The 20,468-nt window shown below is 38.3% G+C and overlaps 1 protein-coding gene across 9 annotated transcripts in view; it reads right to left on the reverse strand.

Moving 5' to 3' along the window:
- Positions 1-20,468, reverse strand: part of EPB41L5 (erythrocyte membrane protein band 4.1 like 5) — a 56,008-nt gene that overhangs the window by 21,794 nt on the left and 13,746 nt on the right. For 8 of the 9 annotated variants that reach the window (XR_009962462.1, XM_062607140.1, XM_062607145.1 and 5 more), the window contains exons 4-16: positions 15,985-16,027; positions 14,804-14,882; positions 12,896-12,940; positions 12,517-12,569; positions 9,728-9,848; positions 9,241-9,328; positions 8,529-8,617; positions 7,322-7,391; positions 6,792-6,961; positions 5,557-5,663; positions 4,850-4,877; positions 2,606-2,648; positions 1,384-1,499 (exon numbers count right to left, since the gene is read on the reverse strand). Coding sequence is in view for 7 of the 9 variants with exons in the window: in XM_062607140.1 (XP_062463124.1) it covers positions 1,384-1,499; positions 2,606-2,648; positions 4,850-4,877; positions 5,557-5,663; positions 6,792-6,961; positions 7,322-7,391; positions 8,529-8,617; positions 9,241-9,328; positions 9,728-9,848; positions 12,517-12,569; positions 12,896-12,940; positions 14,804-14,882; positions 15,985-16,027 (1,052 nt within the window). In the remaining 2 variants the exon portion in view is untranslated. Of the gene's footprint in view, positions 1-234; positions 308-1,383; positions 1,500-2,605; positions 2,649-4,849; positions 4,878-5,556; positions 5,664-6,791; positions 6,962-7,321; positions 7,392-8,528; positions 8,618-9,240; positions 9,329-9,727; positions 9,849-12,516; positions 12,570-12,895; positions 12,941-14,803; positions 14,883-15,984; positions 16,028-20,468 lie in introns of all 9 variants that reach the window. The other variant, XR_009962463.1, reaches the window with a different exon arrangement.

Raw genomic sequence — 20,468 nt, forward strand, 5'->3', positions numbered from 1 at the left:
ACAGACTCCTCTCTGCTTCTAAACAAAAGCAGTGGGATTTCATAAGCAACAGAAGCCTTGCAAATACTAGCAAGAACACTAGCACAAATCAGATACCCAAGAAGAGCTGTTTGGAGCAAGAGTCAAACACTTCCACCAAAGAAAATGCCATTTTCTAGCATACATCTTGCAATTAGACCAAAGGAATAAAACGCAAACCATATTGAGAATGCTGAAGAATAAAGAAACCACCACCTTTCACCCACCACCACGGAAGGAATCGAGTGATCAACAGGATCTCATCATAGACAAGCACAGATTTCAGACACTAGATAAATCAAGGGCAAAAGAAAGAAAAAAACCCAGCATTGATCATATATTCTGATTGACACTTCAATAAAATGCAACACAAAGCAGAATTACCACCCCCCTTATAATCCAAAATCCATGGGATTAAAAGTCTTTAATCAGTAAGATTTAGGAAATTGAAGTACATTTGTCATTGCACTGTTAGAAACAGGTATCATATACTTTTAAGAGATACTGCAGCAAAGTAGGTTTATATGCCCAACAATGGGAGAAGGACCTTCCTCTTGAGGGCTGAAACTGCTTAAGATAAGAGGTTTTATGTTGCTCAATTCCATCACTGCTACTGGTGCTCCTGGAGCCTCACAGAAACCAGAATTACACTTCAAGGAGAAGCCATACTGCCTTTGAATGCACAAGAAGCTGAAAAAGTTAAGTTGGCATGTGCACAAGTACTACGTTGACATATGACAGTTTTGGCTTTGAAATAGCTTTGCAATGTGAAATTACTTTCAGGTAAATTATATGTACATTTACCTTCAAACAAATCACCCTCATTTTGAGATGCATCCAATCATAAAACAGTCTGATTACATGAAATCAAAGCTCTTATCTTCTGCTTATGTCATTTTCCTCAAGCTCCCATTCTGTCCAGAATAACGAAAAAAGTCAGCTTGCTCGTTTCACAACGTTCAAATGACAATTCACAAGGATAGTGGTTTACAAGGTTCTGCATTTTGTTAAGCATAGAGGTAAGTCCTTTGGCCCCGTGATATCAAGCAAAGGGTTACAAGGAGTATTATTGCAACTGAGAAGGACCCAGCTCTCTCCAAGACTTGAAAATGCTGTTGATGATTTAATAATTTCTTCACCCCTGGAGAAATTTTCTTTCAGTTAGCAGTTACTAAGCCTGTTGTCCTCACCTCCCCATCCTACATTCACAGCAACAAATCAGCTGCATCACCACTAATTGTAAGTTGACTGTCAACTTACATAAAGAACACAAGGATGGCAGCTTATTTAAGTGCAGATAAAGAAACAACTACTTGAATCATGCATAAGCAAGCAGAATTCATTTCCCAGCAAAGCAGAACATACCACTTCTTGTCTTGCTGGCTGGCTCCTGGGCTCCTTGGGAGGTTTTCTATTTCCACTAAGACTGGGGCAGAAGGAACCGCTGTTAGGACAGGTAGGTTTGGTTTTGCATTCCAGCTCTTTGGAGACAGAATATAAACAAGTAAGTTACTATACACACATTAATGAAGCAATGACACATTACACATAGCAAAACATGTCATCACTTCTTAAGTACCAAGCTAAAGCAAGGCTGTTTTCTTTCCTTACTTCCACAGCACCAGATACCTATGCCTAGTCTTTTCCAGTATGGCATACTGGGACCATATGCTGCTCTAAAGTTTCACTAAGAAGCTACAGCCTGCTGTGTCCTTTTTAAATTCATGCAGTAATGCTTTCCTTCTGTGACGGTAATTTTGCAGTAACAGCCAGCACCTTCGGGTTGTGAGCCTTTGGACTGCCACTTGAAATGTAAGTGCTCACAAGAAAACAACTCCTTTTGCATAGAAGGCAAAAGGCTGGGCAGAGTAGCAACCTATGTATCAGTACAGATTGAGTATTTTAATGTTAAACCAAACCATAATCTCATTTCTACCAATATGATCCTTTCCTGTTGCACCCTGCATTTGAAATGCACCAGAAAGAGACAGGGTCCTTCCAAAATCCAAGTCCTGTTTTTTGATACTGGGAAGAAGAATTACTTCATGCTAACAATCCTTTTCAGTGAAACAAAGTATTCTGTATGCAAAGGGACAGGAGTCTGATTTCCCTCTTAAACCAAGAAAACATTGAACTTTTGCTAACAATGTGTTCTTAAATTTGCAGGTGCATTTCCCTTTCAGAGGAAAAGAAATACTCTAACCAGGAATCAAAGTAGGTGCTGATGAATTGCACACCCCTCCACCCCCCCACCCCTTTTTTTTTTTCAAGGTTACTTAACATGTAGAATTAATGTAGTTTGGATAATTACAACCCTCACACAAAGGTACTCTGTGTGCTTATGAAAATCTGTGTCTATAATAGCATAGTTTCTATAGCACTGGAGCACACAGTGTCTTCCTTAGTCCAACTAAATTAACTAATTATCTTTCTTGTTAATTAGTAGTCATTTCTTGGCATGCAATTTCATAGTTAACCGTTTGTAACTTTCAATTGGTCAATCACTGGATTTTAAGAATGAGTAAAAAAAAAATCCTCTATTCTGCGGAGTACACGAAAAATGTCTTTTAAAAGAGAGAGTTCTTACTTGTGATCCATTAGTTTGGTGTATAACTGCATTGTTTGCAGTACTAAAAGACAAAAAAGAATTTAAATTAGAATTAGATTAACAAAGCAGAACTGCAAGGATTTTCAGAAAGAAACACCAAGTCTAATGAAGATCTTTCCAAAGTACTTAACTGTTCTCAAAAGAACCCTTAATAACTTCTGGTTTAGGTCAGTTGCCTCTTTCTAGGTAACTAGGGGTATCACATTTTTTATTTGTTCAAGATGCAGTTTCTCTGTAATTCACCTAGTTTTCCCCCTTCCTTTACTAAACCAGTTTGGTTTAGAAACTCTTCCTGATTCAGCAGTAAGGTGGGGCACTTTAAAGTAAAACCAATATAGTTTTACTTAAACACTCAGTAAAATGTGACATTGTCAAAACCTTACCTACATGCTGCAGATACTGCATTTGTTTCACATCTAAGACTTTTCTGATTTGAAGTTTCACATCATAAAGTTTATCAGAAAAATTAGTAAATTTCTTCTGCATACAATCTCTAATGGACTGAATGAATTCCTGCTTCAGAGTCTTAAAAGCAGCCATTCAAAATTACATGCACAGCAGCTCAGCACAGCATTACTAATAATTTTATATTAAATATTTAATATATTTAATAAATTAATATTTTGTTTTAGAGTCTGGACAGTAGCTATCCAATCTGGCGAGCTGACAATCCAAATAGATTTCCGTATCTACTTCAGCAATTCTTTAGAATTATTTTACTTAAATATCATCATATCAAGAGCAAACAAGCTGTTTCTTGCCCGTTCCCCAACTTTGCACCTGCTCTACTGAGAGAACGTGGAGGTTACCACAGAATAGTGCACATTTAACAGAAATATTAAGGAATGCCTTGTGGGTAGCACATTCCCCTGTACTGAGTTAAAACAAAAGAATGGAACAACATACATCTTTCATGATGAATTTCAATTACCGAAGCTCGAGTGTAGAGTTTCAGAAATGGCATAGATTGCTCTGGAGACTAACAAACTGCCACACCTAGGTACAGATCAGAAGACTGTCTTATCAGGAGAAACTGCAGATGAAGTTTCTCTTCCCACTCTCAGAATGACCTAAGCAGCATGAAACTCAGAGAAGGGTATGACAACACAACATGCTGAGGGCACTTATTAATCAGTCACATCTTGCATGCGAGGAACTTTAAGCACTTTAATGGCACCCAGTTTTGACGAGTACTTTCCTGTTTTATAAAAAGAAGAGACAATACAGGAGGTCACAAAGACAGACCTCTATTAAAGTAACTGCAGTCTTGTCCTTAGACAATTCCTAGACTTTCTCCTCCCTCTCACACGAGAAACAACCTTGCTGCTACAAACATAAAACACAGGGCTGTATTACACCTTTGTTTTGAAATGTTACTTCCTTACATTCCTTACTCAGCTCCGGACTGCCCTGATGCTTAACATCTATGAGTACCTACTTTTAAAAAACAATCTGGTTGCATTTGATCACTGCAGTGTTCACAGATTACAAGGGCAAAGGACAGAACCATAACTGAATGACCTAGTTCCTTTACTACCACGTAATTAATTAGAGCATAGTTTCCTGTCCTCCTTCAGAGAAGAGTTTGAAAACTGTATGATTCAGATTCACATGAGTATTTTACATTGCAACAGCAAGTATGAACCTACGCATGCAAAATTTAGGTACAGAAATAAAGAACCAAAAGGCCTCCCTCTTAATGTTGATTCTGAATAAATTTAGGATAAATATATAAAAAAAACGCTTCAGTATGTAAAAATAAATGCATGCATAGTACAGAACAGAAAATCATTGCTATATTTCCAATATTTATTTTACTGTGTTTTCCCCGTCTCTGACCTTCACTTGATTAAGTATTTCAGTCACACAGCCAGAGTAGGCAGATTCTGGAAAGAAGACACCCTCACACGCTTTTACCCAATCTCTTTATATGGCAGCACACAGAACTATAGCTCATAAACAGCCAGAATCATAGCTAGTCATAAAACCTCTTTTCCTGCTAGTAAGCAAGTCTGGCAAAATCTCCTATGTGACAGCAACACAGGAGGCTTTAAACCAGAGGCTTTGCATAAAGCAAACAAACAAAAAATCCACAGCAAAACCATGGTTAAGAGGTTAATGCTCTCTGCATTTAACTAATATTATAATCTCCTCCTGCAGACATGTGCTTAAGTACAGGTGGCAAACATCAAAGAGAAATTTAAGTATTGGAATGCATCTTACCTTGTTTCTTCCAGTTTAGCAGCATGTGCTGCAAAAATAGAAAGCGCTAATTAAAATATATAATTAGGTTCTGTTAAATACTGATATTATATATAAATTCCAAATATCTAATATATTATACATTATAAATAAAATCTAGCACTGCCTAAAAATAGGCAACGAAGAGCTAAGTTGCCTGTATCCCATGTACAATGTGTAAAATCCAAATTGTACATTGGAAAAAGAGAATAAAAAAATCTGAACAGCAAACCAAAGAGTTGGATCTAAAAGGAAATATCTGAAAGCATGCACGGAGGTCACGCTTGATCTACGCAATTGGGAGCAAGAGACAAGGTATCACATGCTGTAAAGTTGTGAAAGAGTGCAACTCCTACAGTGACAAAACCCCTTTGAAAAATTTCAAACTTGATTAATAAATTTCAAATATCATCATTAATATACTGCTGGTCTCTGGACCCACGTTTTCCATCTTTGTACAGAGGCCTACTGCGCAATGTTACTGGGTGCTTTACAGGCTAGGATGACATGCTCTGGACAAAGGCTTTTTCTGATAAATACATGTGATCTCCCAGATAAGTCAAAGAAAACCTCATTTTGAAAACTCAAGGGCAACCAGCTACAGAAGAATCCCTACACACAACCTATGAAGGATACTATTACTTTATTCTCACAGTGTATTATACTTCCCAGAAAAGAAGGTCTTTTACCTTTCATTTGCAGTGTTCGTCTTGAGTATCTCTTGCTGGGCCTTCTTTCAAAGGATGCTGATCTCCTGGCCTTATTGGTCTTGGTCGTTTGATACTCTGTTTTCCCACTAACAGTGCCATGTAAAAATATAAACCAGTAAGATAAATGGCTTGCTTTTAATGACAGAACATAGACACTGCTCATCAAAACATCACATTTTATTTTAAATTCAGAGCTTAATAACTGATCTCAGTTTCACTCAGAATACCAATCTTAACAACTCAGAAGGCTTTTCACAAAAAAGGGAAGGCGTTCCACACACATCCTAATCTTTACCCCATTTTTCCAAGACAGAAGGCTGAAGCAATGACTCCTTAAAACACTAAATTGCTGAAAAAACACATTTGTCCTTTACATATTCCTGTTGTCAAAGTGCGTGCAGTTTGGGTGAAGTTAAAAATTCTAGGAGAGTAAAGCTAAAGGTATGTTGCCAAAGGCTATAAAGAAAAATGATAATAGGACTAAATTCCAGCATTTAGATCCTCTTGTTCCCAAGCAAGTCTTTTTCCCCCAAATTTGGCCAGAGTTTGCCCCAAGGCAGTAGCAGCCTCCTGTTTTGCTGGCTCTTTGGTACCATCGATCCTTCCTGAAGCAGACTTGACGTATTGCTACAGCTGCTGGAAACGGAAGCAAAGTACGTGTGTACTGCCTGGGGTCACACCTCACTCCCTTCCATACGTTCTCACCAACTCTGGTGGGGCAACACATAGTATCCTGCAGACAGGTCTGGGATTACAAACCATTGAGAAGTCTGTCCGTGCACTGGCTTTATCTTAGGCTTCTGAAGCACTACCATCACACAGACAGGAAACTCAGGAGTCAAAAGACTTGAGATGTCCCCAGCTGGTTAAGTCAATCATCAATCCCTCTATAGTTTTTAAAAGGGTGGACTTTCAAGATGAAGTGACCTATAAACCACAACATACTACAGATGCTATGTAAAGAACACAAACCTTGAGAAACCTTTGGTTTCCTACTGCACAGACCAGAATCACCTGAAGATATATCAGAAAAACGCAGGGGGAAAATCCATGCTTTTAATAAAACTAATAATGCAACTCACTCAGTTTGCAAGTTTCACTGATCTCTGTGTCCTAGGTGAATGAATACCAGATTCTCTCGTGTTTCCACACATAATATCCCAGAAAAGCAAGAAATGACAGAAGGTGCATGCTAACTGACAGGTGACACTCACCTGTATCTGAACCGGGATCCTAACCGAATGAAACCTGATCGACTTGAGCTTTTTTGGACAGGACCTCGGAGCCGGAAGAAAGCATGATGTTCCACTGCACATTTCCACAAGTGTTTGCAGGCTTTGGGATGATCCAGTCTAAAGACAAAAGTGTGCTCCTGCTCCTTTCCCTTAAAGCACACAAAGCACACTGACAATTTACAAGGGGCTTGAATAAGTCAAAGCAAGTATGAACCTAAATTCATTCCCCTAAATGTGGTACACAGCCCTTTTGTAAACTTTCTTGCACAATGCACACTGTTTCCAATTATCTGGTCTACACTAGTTTCACAAGGTATTCTTTTAAAAACAGGGTGAGAATAAAAGTAATTAAGCCTATTTATTTTATACTTAAGTCCCTTCATTCCCCTCCTCTTCCCAAGTCACAACGAAAAGTCTTGTTAATTCTCAAAACTTAAAGGAGACCAGGAGTATGTAAACTAGTACTGTATAATTAAGACTGAGATGTAACTAAGCAGATAGTTAGCTACCTGTTCGTCATCTTCAACAACTACTAGAGTGAGTTTGTTCTTCTTAAAATCAAGCCTTGTTATCTTTGGCCTGCAAGATGAACAGAAAAAGCAGGTTACATCAAACTATCTTAGTAACTCACTGAGAGGTACATTCAATGTGCTGATCCAAGTATTTCTACCAGATTTTCTTTTTCTGGTTTTATGGATGTTTTAAGTTCATGAAGTAGTGTTTCATTATATTGTGGATACCAATGTAGCACTTCAAAATTTAAAATTTAATTAGAAACTTTCATAAGAAGTCAGCAACTTCTAAAAAGGTAATCTGAACTGAAATCAAACTGCACCCAAATGCTCCTGCTTGCCTACTCTTCCACAAGCCCACAAAACTGAACTCAGAAAGACACAAAGGCAGACCAAAATAACATTACTTTACTACAGAAATAAAAATCATTGTATAATATAGCTCAGATCAATTCCTATGATGACTCTGTTTCACAAAATCCCAGCCAAAACAATGCAAGCATGACATGACACAAAACTGCAACCATTTCTTCCCCTCCCTGCTCACCAAAAAAAAAATACCTAGAAATGATGGTGGAGGAACAAGACACACAGATAATATTTCTGCTAAAAAGTGAGTGTTGTTCTGCCATTTACAAAATTGGACTGGGTTAACCCAAAATGAATAGATCTATGATGAAATTTTACCTCATCATCTGCCTCCTTAACTCTTTGTATACAGTTTTGAAAGACTGGATGGGAATGAAGATAATAAAGCACTTAAATCCATGAATTACTGTATATCCAGTCCAAAATATGCTAGCTAGGTTCTTCACCTTGTGCTTTATGCAATATAAAGCCCTACAAAATTTCATCACAATGCTTACGAGAAACTGTGGGGTGTTATTCAGGTACTTGACAGATAAAGAAGCACATGTTCATAAAAACCAGAGGAACTTCTACATCCCATGACTAGATGTATATAGATCTGGGTTTGGGTTTATTTGTTCTTGAGTAGTCCTTACTGATGGGCAGAAAGAGATGTTTCTGCCCTTTACTAGGCACAGAGACATTTTCTTACTGAAAAAGCTGCCCAGATGACATTATATGTAAAACCTGCACTAGCACTATTGCTTCTGTCTCCTTTTCAATAGTAAGGCTAGTGCAAATGAAGCAAAAGAGTAAAAATTTAAAATGTATCTTAATGTACAATCAGAGAGCTTACCAGAAAAACAAACCAATCTTTGTGTCTCCTTCAAAGACAAGAACTCCTGTAGGTGTTAATCCCAGGCTGTAATCATTGCCATCTCTTGCCTAATTGCCACAAAATAAAGATTATGTTCATTTTGATGCTTAGCCCTTTATCCAAGTTACTCCAGTGTAATGTAGCTTATTTGCCCACTGTCACAATTAAACGTATACCTGCTTATTTTATACAACAAAACTCTTGTGTTTCAGTGACCTTATGCAATGGATTTTTCTAATCTGCAAATCCTCAATAAGGCTGACTAAAATTGAAAATTAAAGTTTCTTGATTTGTTTGTGTGATAGGGACCTCCTTGTGTGGTTCTCTGCACTTCCTTCTCCACAGGAGATCTATTTTCACTTGTAGTTCTTCATTTGTAGCTGACTAGACCCCAGCCAGTTTTAACTTAATTACTATGATTTTCACATAGCTTTTAGTCTAAATACAAACTGTAGTCCATATTGCCACACCAATCACATATTTAACACAGAGCAGATATGCTTACTCTAAAGTTATACCTTCTAAAAAGTATACTGTAAAGTGGACAGCTGATGCAAAGCCAGATCACCTGTTACACAGCTTAGATGAGTACAATATTCCACCCCACACCTCCAAGCAAACCCAGTGTTGAAATGCACAACAAAGCTAACGTTATCATTACCAAAGCTCACCATGCTGTGGTTAAACATACCTTGACTATGTGCATGTCTACACCATACATTTCCAGCCACTTAGCTTTGTTTAAGTAGTTAGTTTCAGCCTGTGCTGGTGTTTGACCCCTGAAATAAACGTTTTGCTGTTAGGTAAGATGCCTGACAAAGCACAGAAAGCAAAACCCGGTATATAAGAAAGAGGAAAAGAACTTCCTGCAAGTTTGTGAAAAACCCCAATGCTGCTGACACTTGTTTGCTTTGAACATCAATGTCACTTTTGTAAGTTTTAATCTGAAACCATTGCTAAAAAATTATTACATTTCAAGAATCTGTACCTCATCATTTAACTCAGACCTTTGAAAAACTTCAATTTTGCACATTACATCCTCTTACAAAATATGACAGAACCATATTAGAATTACATTTCTGAACAGGACCAAAGAAGCACCAGCAGCATCTTAATACATTCTCTCACAGAAAAATCAGTGCTAACAGCTGGTTAGCATGCATTGGAAGATCTAGTACCTGCATTCCTTCCACTTCTCAAAAATGGCTAGTTCCATCTCTTCGGTCTGGGTGGGAACAAACCTGAACTCAGACACCAGTTCAGGCACATGTTCAGCAGGATCATAGTCTCCAAGTTCAGCTACAGAAGAACAGCATTGTCAAGCAGCGTTCACAGTAACACAGGAACTTTTGCATACTTTTCTAGTTAATCTAAAATATTAAATTTCTTTTTGTGTTGTTTCTCAACCTCCAGTCCTCCCAATTATTTGAAGCACTACCTTTTTTAACAGCAAAATTATTAACACTGAACAAGTAGTTGTGTTGTCTGCACAAAAGCTTTGCATTAATTTTTACAAAGTGCTATTGATGCATTCCTTAACAAACTTCCAAGGAAGCTGTCAACATCCTTGACACTCATCTCTTTTCTTTCTTGCAGAAAGTTTTCAATGTTTTATCACTTATATCTTTATTGAGATGACAGGTTAAAACGAACTTAAGTTAAAACAGAATTTTGCCTTAAATTATTAAAACAGAATCTCTTGAGAGCTGCAAACCCCAAACCCAGTTCTGACTCTTCATAAAACCATTCTAAAAATCAGTTTCTGGTTTTATAACTTCCCCCATCTTGATATAATTACTCTGTGTCAGGGAACAATCCTGCAGCTGTTATTTGTTGCTCTCCTTTTCATCTAAGAACATAATAAATGCCCTACTGGGTCAGTCAAATGGCTCATCCAGTCCACTGCTGCATGCTCAATAGGGGCAATATGAGATGCTATTTAGAGAGCATACGGAACATACTATTCAACGGGTTTGCCACATCAAAAGCACAACCCCCTTCCACAGGGGGGTCCAGCTTCTGAAGATTGATGTATGCATAAAATGCTGAAAATCACAGTTAGAAACCTTTATAAAAATGTCCTGATTTTCAGAATCACTAAAGCATCTGCTCCTCTCATTAATTTCAAGCAGTTTCTTAATGTTCAGCTCATGTCCAAAATTTAGGAATAATTCTATAACTCGGTCCTTGGTGTCTGATACAGGCCAATAATTGTTATGCTTGAAAAAAAAACCTACCAATGTTTGTGTAGGAAAAAAACCAAGTGACATCTTTGGGATGACATGGCGAAGTCAAATACACACATACAGTATCCATATGTGCAGAAACTACATACAAATTCTAAAAACCCCCTTCTTGGATTTCTGAACACTGCAGCATAATAAGAGCCTTTTTATCCCCCCCCCCCTTTTTTTTAAATGCTGACTGAGGAAGTCTGTAGTTCTACAATAATTTACTCCCACTAAAGCGCCTGCCTCTGTTGAAAGGAATGCTGTCAAAGCCAGCTTAGGTTCCAGCTGATTTAAATAAAAGTACACAGCTGTCAGGCAGTAAGATTAAAGCCCTGCTACAAGGACTGTGGAGAGAGGAAAGAAAAGACCAGCACAAAAAGCAATGGATATATGACATAATTAGATCACCTTGTTTTTTCCAAAAGTTATTCACTGAACCTATACCTTAAGGCTCTAACAATGCTAATATTTTAAACTATGGAATGTAGTCTAACTGTTTTCCTTCCACACAAAAGAGCGGGTTAAAAAGGCAGGTACCTTTACAGTTTAATCCCAGCTTTCTATACCTACACATGATAAAAGCCATTAGTAGGCCCTGCTGGAAGAACAAAATCTGTTTTGGAAAACATCTGTACAAGAAAGAATTTCAGTGACTTAGTCATGTTACCTAAGCCCTGCAAAGTAAGTACAACAGTGTATTGGTTTATAAGATGAATGTTGCGTAGAGAATTTGTGCAGCACAAACGCATGGCACATCTAAAAATTCTCTCTTCATCAAAGAGGACTTTACAGCTGAGGTTCTGGGATTTTTTTTTGTAGATTTAAACTGGGTTGAATAAGGCCATTTAACTGTATCCTCCAAGGACCTAAATGCCTGCTCTAGCAGACATTTCTAAAACTTCACTTTCTTTTGTGTATTCCCCTGCTTGAAACAACAGAAAAGTTCATATTTGCTAAGATCACACCCTCATCCAACGAACAGCAGACATCATCCATAAAGATCAGTGATGTACAACCTATACAAGCAATTGAAGGTCAGACCATAGTTCTCAGAGAAGCCATGGATGCTGGAGTCTCAGCTGGAATCAAAAGTTAAAGACAATTCATTCATAAGAGTCTCAGAGGGCTGAAGCACAGTGCTGTACAGCTGAGAAATGACAGCATGTCACCTCTTGACAGAAGAAGGAACTGAAATACTAGCAAGTGCAGTTCAGCCATAAATGCTCAAGTACCAGCTTGAGACATCACGCACTGTTTTCTACATGTTTCTACAAATAAGCTGCAGTCAAAAGCTGGTGGATTTTGTATGCAAGATTTTTCAATGGAGTGCAGAACCAAAATAATTTTGTACCCAGTTTGTACAACAAATAAAGCACATGGCAGAAACTACAATGAAAAATAATGAACTATGTTACTACCTCAAAGCAATTCACAAAGGCTGCAAAACTCGTATCTCATATGTGAAAGTGGACAGGTTTGCACACACGCACCTGAGAAAACAAGTTTAGGACAAAGCTGTTTCTGTTCAGAACCTCTTTGCTACATTTCCTAGGGAACTGACTAATTTTCTATACATGCTCACAACAAAATTACAATCAAAAAGAGCTGTTTCACACTGGATCGCTAGCAGCTGCACAAAACTTATTTTCTGCATACAACAAGGACAGACTAAAAGTAATAGTCTACACACAAAGCTGTTCATACAACTTCATCCTTCCCCACTTGTACCTACTGACCTTGCATGTTATAAGCTGCCAGCTGGACGGCTGTGTCAAAAGGACATTCCAATCTGTTGTAAGACAAGTGCATTGTTAAACCCTTAGCTGACACTACTTAGCAGACAACTCATATACCCAACAGTGAGAAACTGCAATAGTTTGGGATAAGAAAATGAAAAAAGGATTAGTAGATTTTCAGCAAATTAACAAGAGAGAAGCACTACATTATTTAAGCATTCCTCTGCTGCTAGTCATGCATAGAAAACTCATATCTTAGAGAAAAAGCCCCACATTACATTACTTAGCAAAACTTATTAATTATCCAAATGTAAGTGTAATAAATCCTATGCTAAACATACTGTAACTGTTTAAAAAGCTGTTTATCAGTAATACTTACTTTCCACTAAGAATATCCAGTTTCAGCTGCAGAACAAATAAATACCTGTAGGATTAAATAAGAAATAAATGTCATTGATTAATACTTCTAATGTGTGGCTCAGCTTACAGGAGGAAGTTAGAGCCTGACAAATAAAAACGTTTTCTACTCTTTACATGGGCTTTCAAGACTAAACAAACTGCACTGTGATCTTTTAAGGCTTTATCAGTTGAGTTTGTATGCTTTGCACACATTTCAAATGAAGTAAACCCAAAACTAGAAGTTGTCACAAGCTAACCTACAGTGCTTCATGGAAGAAGAAAGAGAATACCCATCTTCTTTTTCCCCTCTCCTGATCCTACTAGGGCAAAGAACAACTTACATCTTCCACGTTTTCTTCATTATTCATAGCTATACAGATCTTGTAAGAGAATAAATATTTTAAAGTATCTCAAAAATAAATGTTCCTAATATGGATTGCTTAGTTAAAATCTAACCCTTTCAGCTGACTGCAAAGCAACAAAAAAAACCCAAACCAAAACAACAGAACAGCCTTTTCAAACGTTTCACTCTTCAGAGCCAGCTTTTCTTCACTGCCTTGCTTATTCAGCACTCTTCTTGCTTAGAAATTGGGCAAATATTGAATACAAATATCCCTTTGGTGTGCAACACCAATCCTTCCTATCCAATACCCACAAAGAGTAGCTCTCTTGAGCCATCTTGGTACACAGCTTTCCTTTGCCAAGACAAGCAGTTGTCCCATCAACTAAACACCAGGCTCCGCAATGGTATCCAGTTTGAATTCTACTATAACTGAACAGAAGCCATCCACACAAAACCAAAGATGATGCTTCTGTTTTAACATGTGCCTATGGGTACTTGTACTCACATACACAGACACAAAACAGATGAAAGCCATTTTCCTACAGGTCTCTTGGAAATCCACAAATACTTTGCTAAACCAAACATTATCCAAAGTCATTTGTACTCTGGCCCATATGTGAGGAATAAATTTGTTTGGTGCTGACCCTAGATACCAAAAGAATGAGCACAGGCCTCCAGTGTATAGTGCGTGTGTCCAGTCTGTGCTTATCAGCCACATAACACTTGCAAAACAATTCAAGCATACTTCCCATGCTGAGGCTGTGTTACATGACCTCTGACTGGTGGCATCTGATGGAAAGCCGGCAGAAAACATTAGCAAGCTGCACCTGTGGAAACTGAAAAGTAGCCCCAGCTGCACCAAGAGAAGGTAGACCCCTCAGAAAGCCCCTGCTAGTGATACACATAACCATGGCAGAGCTCCCCTTCCCGCTGCTTCTTTAGGGCATAAAATGTCCTCGAGACAGAAGAAAGACTTGCTGTTTTCCTATTCTGGGGGATTAGCTAAGCAGGCAAACAGGCTTTAAAAGCCCTCAGGTTTCAGGTCTGCCCTGCTAAAGCCTGTGTAGCAAGGTCTGACTGGCAGAACTCAAGATGAATGAAATGTTTCATAGTGGCAAAGTGAAACTTCAAAGTGAACTTTTGCCAAAGATAAACTCTAACTTGCAATTTGATACTTTTCTGTCTAAAGAGACAGGATGACTACACACAGTTGAAATTAAATGCAATTTAAGAATAATAAAGAAAGAGGAATGATGTCTGTTCTCTTCAGTGAAAATCTCTGTCCACTGTGTATAAGCTACTTAGATTAGTTGCCAGAATTGCCTAATGGAAAATGGTGCATCAATATAGTAAATATATAGATCTCTTTGTATTACAGTTCGTTTATTTCATGAGAACTAGATTAGAAGCATTTACAAAAAAAACAAATAAGCAAGCAGCTCTAAGGAATTCTCCAAAACATCACACAACTGTTTAGATAAATACCACAAAAACATTTTACTGGCCTTTCCTGGGTACCCCTCTCTCACGTAAAATTCTTCTTACCTTGTTAGCTCTTCACGTAGATTGTTGGGCTCTGATGAGTAAAACTTCACACGAAAATGTAGACAATACGGTGGGCCAACTGCAAAGTAGAATTCATTCAACATTCTTTTTTTTTTTTTTTTAATACATGAAATCACATCACAAAACTTGACTGAAATTGGCTCTGTCCTACCACAATGTCTTAAGGCAGGAATTCATTTGTGACAGGGGAATGCATGAAAAACATCAGGGTGAAAGGACTCTTAATATACACACAAAATAGTTTGATATGTTAGAAGTCAATCCAACATTAAGTCGATTTGTCCTGCCAAAATCACACAAAGACTAGGTTAATTCCTATATTTAAGGACTCTATCCACCACCAAGAAAGCTGAGCATCTTAACTCTGCCATTTGGTCTGAAGACCAAACCCCTAGGCACACTCTTTGTCTCTGTTACACCTTCCCAGCCTGGGAAATACCCATTTCTGTTAACTCAGGCCCCTTTATTCCAGAGAAGTTCAGGCACATATTTAACAGACCCTTCTGTGGAACAATCACCTCTTCAGGAAACCAAAGAGTTAATTCAGCAAAAGGATGGATTAACAATTCTTTAAAAATGTGCAGCGCTCTGCTGATTCTTGCATTTGACAGGAGGAATTTTCTCTCTCTCTTGGTGCTTCCAAAATCTCTGTTGCATTAACACAGCATCACAAATCCCTGAAGACTTCGCACAGCGCAGAGCAAGGAAGCTGCTGAACAAAAACCAGCCAATGCCACAGCTTACCCAAGCATGCACCACTGAAACCAGGCCATACTACAAAACCTTGTGCAGCAGGTAAGGACTTGGTGGACCAAACACAGATTCAGACATTCAGGACTGCCTCAGAGGATGGAGGCTCCAAGACAAGTTTTCCTATAGTCAGGATAACGATCGGTAACACTAAAATATCTTCAGCTGCCTTGTGCCCATCTAAACTGCAATTAATAAACCTATACCATGTCTAATTAAGGACATTAGACTAATGTAATATGAGCTACAGAGGGAAGAGGTCATTAAACAATCAGCAGCACCACGCTGGGTTTTTGTTCCTGGGTCTTGTCACCCCTTACAGTACACTGCTCTTCACCACCCATTTCAACTCTCTTTCCCTCCTGTATTTTCAATATGAGATCCCAGGAGAAAATGGAAAGAACACTTACTTTTTACTTGCTTTTTAATGCTTTTTGTGTTGTCCAACCAGTGCTGAAAAATAAATTACTTTCACTGAATTATCAATAAAGAAATCTCACAGAAAGAACAAAAAAGAAACATGAAAAACCAACAAATTATGTGTTAGTGAAGACCATCTTGGAATAACAAGTAGTTCATTAAAACAATCTAATAAAAATCTTTCACAGCTCTCTCTCAGCATGATCCTTTCACTCAGTTTTTAATGCAAAATGTCAGTTTTGAACAACAGAGACATCCTGTTTAAAGCCAATCTTCAAGAAAGCATTATGTACTTTAAAAAAGTTATGACAAACCACTTTAATTACTAAAATTTTTATGCTGTCTAAACAAACACTTAATTCACATGTTACTAGGTCAGCCAGTGACAATGTGCCAGAGAGGCATAAACCATAGCTGCAGACTGGCACTTAGTTGCTTGTGATGTTTACTTGGGGTGGAAGGGGAGAGTCAAAATAAATATTGCTGGCTTTCAGGCGTGTTCTTTAGATGACTTCAGTCTAGTAACAGCAAAGCTGTCTATGTCCCAGCATAAGGGTCAGCTATACCTAATTCTCCAGAATCTATTTACAGGTGACATTTTAACAACTGTCACATGGGAGGACATTACTGCCTCACCGAATAATAGTAATTATAAGCTATATACTAGACGTGAAGCCAAAATAATAGTTTCACTTATATTGCATACAACAGCATGTGAAAATTAAGCTACTGATGGCAGATGGAGAGAAACAGATACACATACATGTTCCACAAAATAACTGCATATACTCCCACTGCTGAAGAGTTTATGCCAGAAATGAAAGACAAAGCTGGAAAGTTAACACACGGAAGTAGGTCTCTACTGCTAGCTAAGTGCTGTGCACAGTGAACAGCTCCCTCCTCCAAAAGAGATGACTCAGTTAAACGGTAAACATAGCACCATATTCAATATAAACTGCATTGACTCGACAGCCAGACCAAGCTATCTATCATGTCCTGCATGGTTCACAATTCCCAGGTAAAACAACCTCACTTGATCAATCCCAAATATCACTTTGCAATTAATACAGATGAATTATTACTTAGCAACACTACTTTGGTTAGACTATGTGCCATGAAATCCACAGTGGGCCCCATGGACGACAGAAAAGCAGCAGGGTTATGAGAAAGAACCGGTATTTTCAGGTTGCAATGCCAAGTGCAAACATTCCTGTCTTCAGAGCAGCCCTGCCTTCTGCAGAGTGTGTTAAGTCAGTCTGTAATACACCCAGGGTATGTAGTGATTGATATATTAGCTGCAGATCAGAACTATTGAACCATCTACTGCTGCTGTGCACCCAGCTGAGAATGCTCTCATTACCTGTTAAAACAAAGTAGCTGCAGAAAGCTAGTTGAAACATACCTAATACGTATTTAAAACAAAGCAGGAAGCTTAAGGCAGAATGAAGCATATTTACACCAGCTTTGCTTATACTACCAGTGAATATGAGTTGAGCATTTTTTGTTGCTGTTTCTTTAGGAAATAAAACAATCTCTCTTCCTATTCCATACACTCGCTTGCTATAAAAGACTATTTACTTACTCCTTCCTCTACTATGAAAATATACAAAACAATTCACTTGCAGGCTTGCAGGTGATTTATATACAGCAATGGCAAAGAGAGCCATTTCTAGACTCCAGGACTGGCTGTGCATGTCTCTTTCATCTCCCTCCCTCCTGTTTTCTCTCATCTCCTCCACATTCCACGGGAAGGCAACTGAGAGGCCCGCGACAGGCACTGACAGCGTTTACTTTGCTTGGCTCTTACCACAGCTGCCTACAGGAGCGCTGTTTGAATGATAAGGGCGTGTGGGGAAGAAGGGAAGCAGAACTGCTTTTAAATGGGGGGGCAGGAGGGGGCGGGGAGGTGGAATGCGGAGAACGACAAAAAAAAAACCAAACCAACCACCACCAAACCAACACTGCATGGACACACACAGACGTCAGGAAATTTAAGATTTATTTCAAGTGATTAACATGGAATTCAAGTGGACCTGGCAAAAAGCTTATGTTTTGATGAGTTTGCTCAGCAGAGTCTACTGCTGAAATCCAGAGATAAAGTTTGCTAAACAAAAAGCAGTATGAACAACAAACTGCAGAGAGTACTGGAAGTCCTTACAAGAAGTTTGCTGCTTCAGAAATTAAAAACAAACAAAACAACCACCAGAAAACCTCAAACCACAACACCCTCCCCCTCCAAAAACCCAGCAACATTTCAAGAAGGTAGGGTAAACTGTTCTTTTTAGTAAGACAGGGAGGTTAAAACTGCTCCCATACTTTATGCAATGAATCAGTGCATACTTAGTGCAATGCTATACAAATAATTTTCAGCATTAAGCACTATGTTAAACTGCCACAGCAACAAACCAATGTGTTGTGCAGTTCCATTAGGAAGAGCAAGTATTTGATTCTTGCAACCTGTACATTAGAATTAGAAATTTACCACCTGTTAAATCCTTACCAGAAACATATCTCTAGCACTGCTAAAAAAAAAAGCCAAATAGCCCAAGAAGTTAATAAAAACCTTCATCTTTTGTGTTATTGGACATGGTGCACTGTTCACTGTCAGCCTGAAATGAAGTTACTCCAATTAACAACAGCCTGTTCCCTTGTCTGCTAGATCAAGTCTGTTATATAGTGGACAGTTTTGCAAGGAACTCCTTCTGCCACCTCCTGCCTCTTACTTGTGGGAGGTGCTGGGGGAGATCTATTCCTAACCATCAGACTAGCAATGAACACAGAAAATATACGAAAACAAGTTTTCCAATCCACCAACTGTTTCAAGAACTGCTCTAAAGTAGCTAGTATTTGAATTCTGAATTCCAAAATGTCAGGAAGAGTTTGTATTATACTTTGGTTCCCACACTCCGCAGTACATCATAAACTCAAACACCTAACTACGAATCACTTCAGCAGCTCAAGAGAAGAAAACAAAGCTCTCCTTCAGTTGTTCAAAATTAGTCTGTTGAAAACTCATTTGTAGTTAAAACAAGCAAGGCATTTCTCAAACTTTTGTTTAACTACATGTTGCTAGTTTGCCAGTGTGTATCATCACATAATAAGGCAACATACTTTAATTTAAATTGGGTAGCAGAAAGATCTCCTTCAGAGCCAGCGGGCAATCTTGTCCACAGTAAGGGACTGAATTCCTACACTGTTTATTTAACAGGTCTCCTGAATAATCTTTGACAAGTCACTTGATTAGTGTCTCTCTTTGTTTCCAGCTGCAGACTGGGTTTCTCCTAGAATGTGCCAGCTCCTCTTCGCAAGGATGGCTGACATTACAACAGTTCTTCACTTCTTAAAGCAATTATCTCTGGTTGGTGCATTCAGCCTTCCTGGCAAAATGCTACTTTTTCTGCTTCATTATGCGGAATATATCATTAAAGTCCAGTTTAAACAAATTGTTATCTCTACTCTGCCTCTTTTCAGTCACACATAGTTAAGAAAAGGAAGTAAATTAAGTTTGAAATCTCCTGTAGCTGGTAGATAGTGCAGTATCAAATACTCAATCAGGTGCTGTCTGGACTGGAAGTAAAATTTTCTGGACAAAACCAAGACATGAGCAATTGCCGAGTCAGAAAAGATTAACTCTTATTTCCCCAATTCAAGATGGAATGATGTTATTTACTAACAGAACAAGAAGGCAAAATGTCTACCATACAGTTTCACCAGTTATAACTAACACTATGCTCTTATAGGATCCTAGGGGCATGCGAAAATACTTCAGAAGCCACATGGCAGAAATTAAGTAGAATACCTTATTTAAACATACAGATTATTTTTTTCCTGAAGTAAAAAGATAAATGCAATGGAGTGATTCACTATCAATAATCAACATCCTAAACTGCACATGCTTAACACAGTTAACATGAGTTTTATAAATATAAAATGGTATGCAATGGGCTGTTCTCTGATTTCTGTTGGTAGGAGATATTCATGGTTCTGGATGACATCCATCTGTTAGTGCAATGCTCTTTCTCTCTTTAGTGTTAAATGTCTCTTGTTCTGCGAGAGGTTTAAGGCCACTTTCACTACTAGGAACTGCAGCCGAGCAGCAGCTAATCCCACTAGCCATAAATTTTGCTTCAGATGCTGAAGCCAAATAATTTTACCCTAACAGAATGTTCTCTACAGTTACAAGCTAAGCATAAAAGCTCAATCACAAAAATTCTGAAAAGAAGCTATCAGGTTATAAAAGTGTGATTTGGGGTGGATATAACTGTGTCCAAAGGTATCAGCTTCTTTCAAAGATTCAAGCTTGGGGAGATTTTTTGCCATTATATAAAGCAGTAGCAATTAAGATGTCACCTCAGAAGTAAAGGAATATACATCATTTCCTGTAATAACATATTGCCTCTAATTTTGTATGTTGACCTCAAACAGTTCAGGTATTTATCTCAGAAGCAACTGTCTGTACGCCCACTCTGCCATT

This window comes from Pezoporus occidentalis, unplaced genomic scaffold, assembly GCF_034315485.1.
Source record: "Pezoporus occidentalis ecotype Australia unplaced genomic scaffold, CSIRO_AGI_Poc_V1 ctg12, whole genome shotgun sequence".
In the NCBI taxonomy this organism is placed as follows: domain Eukaryota; kingdom Metazoa; phylum Chordata; class Aves; order Psittaciformes; family Psittacidae; genus Pezoporus; species Pezoporus occidentalis.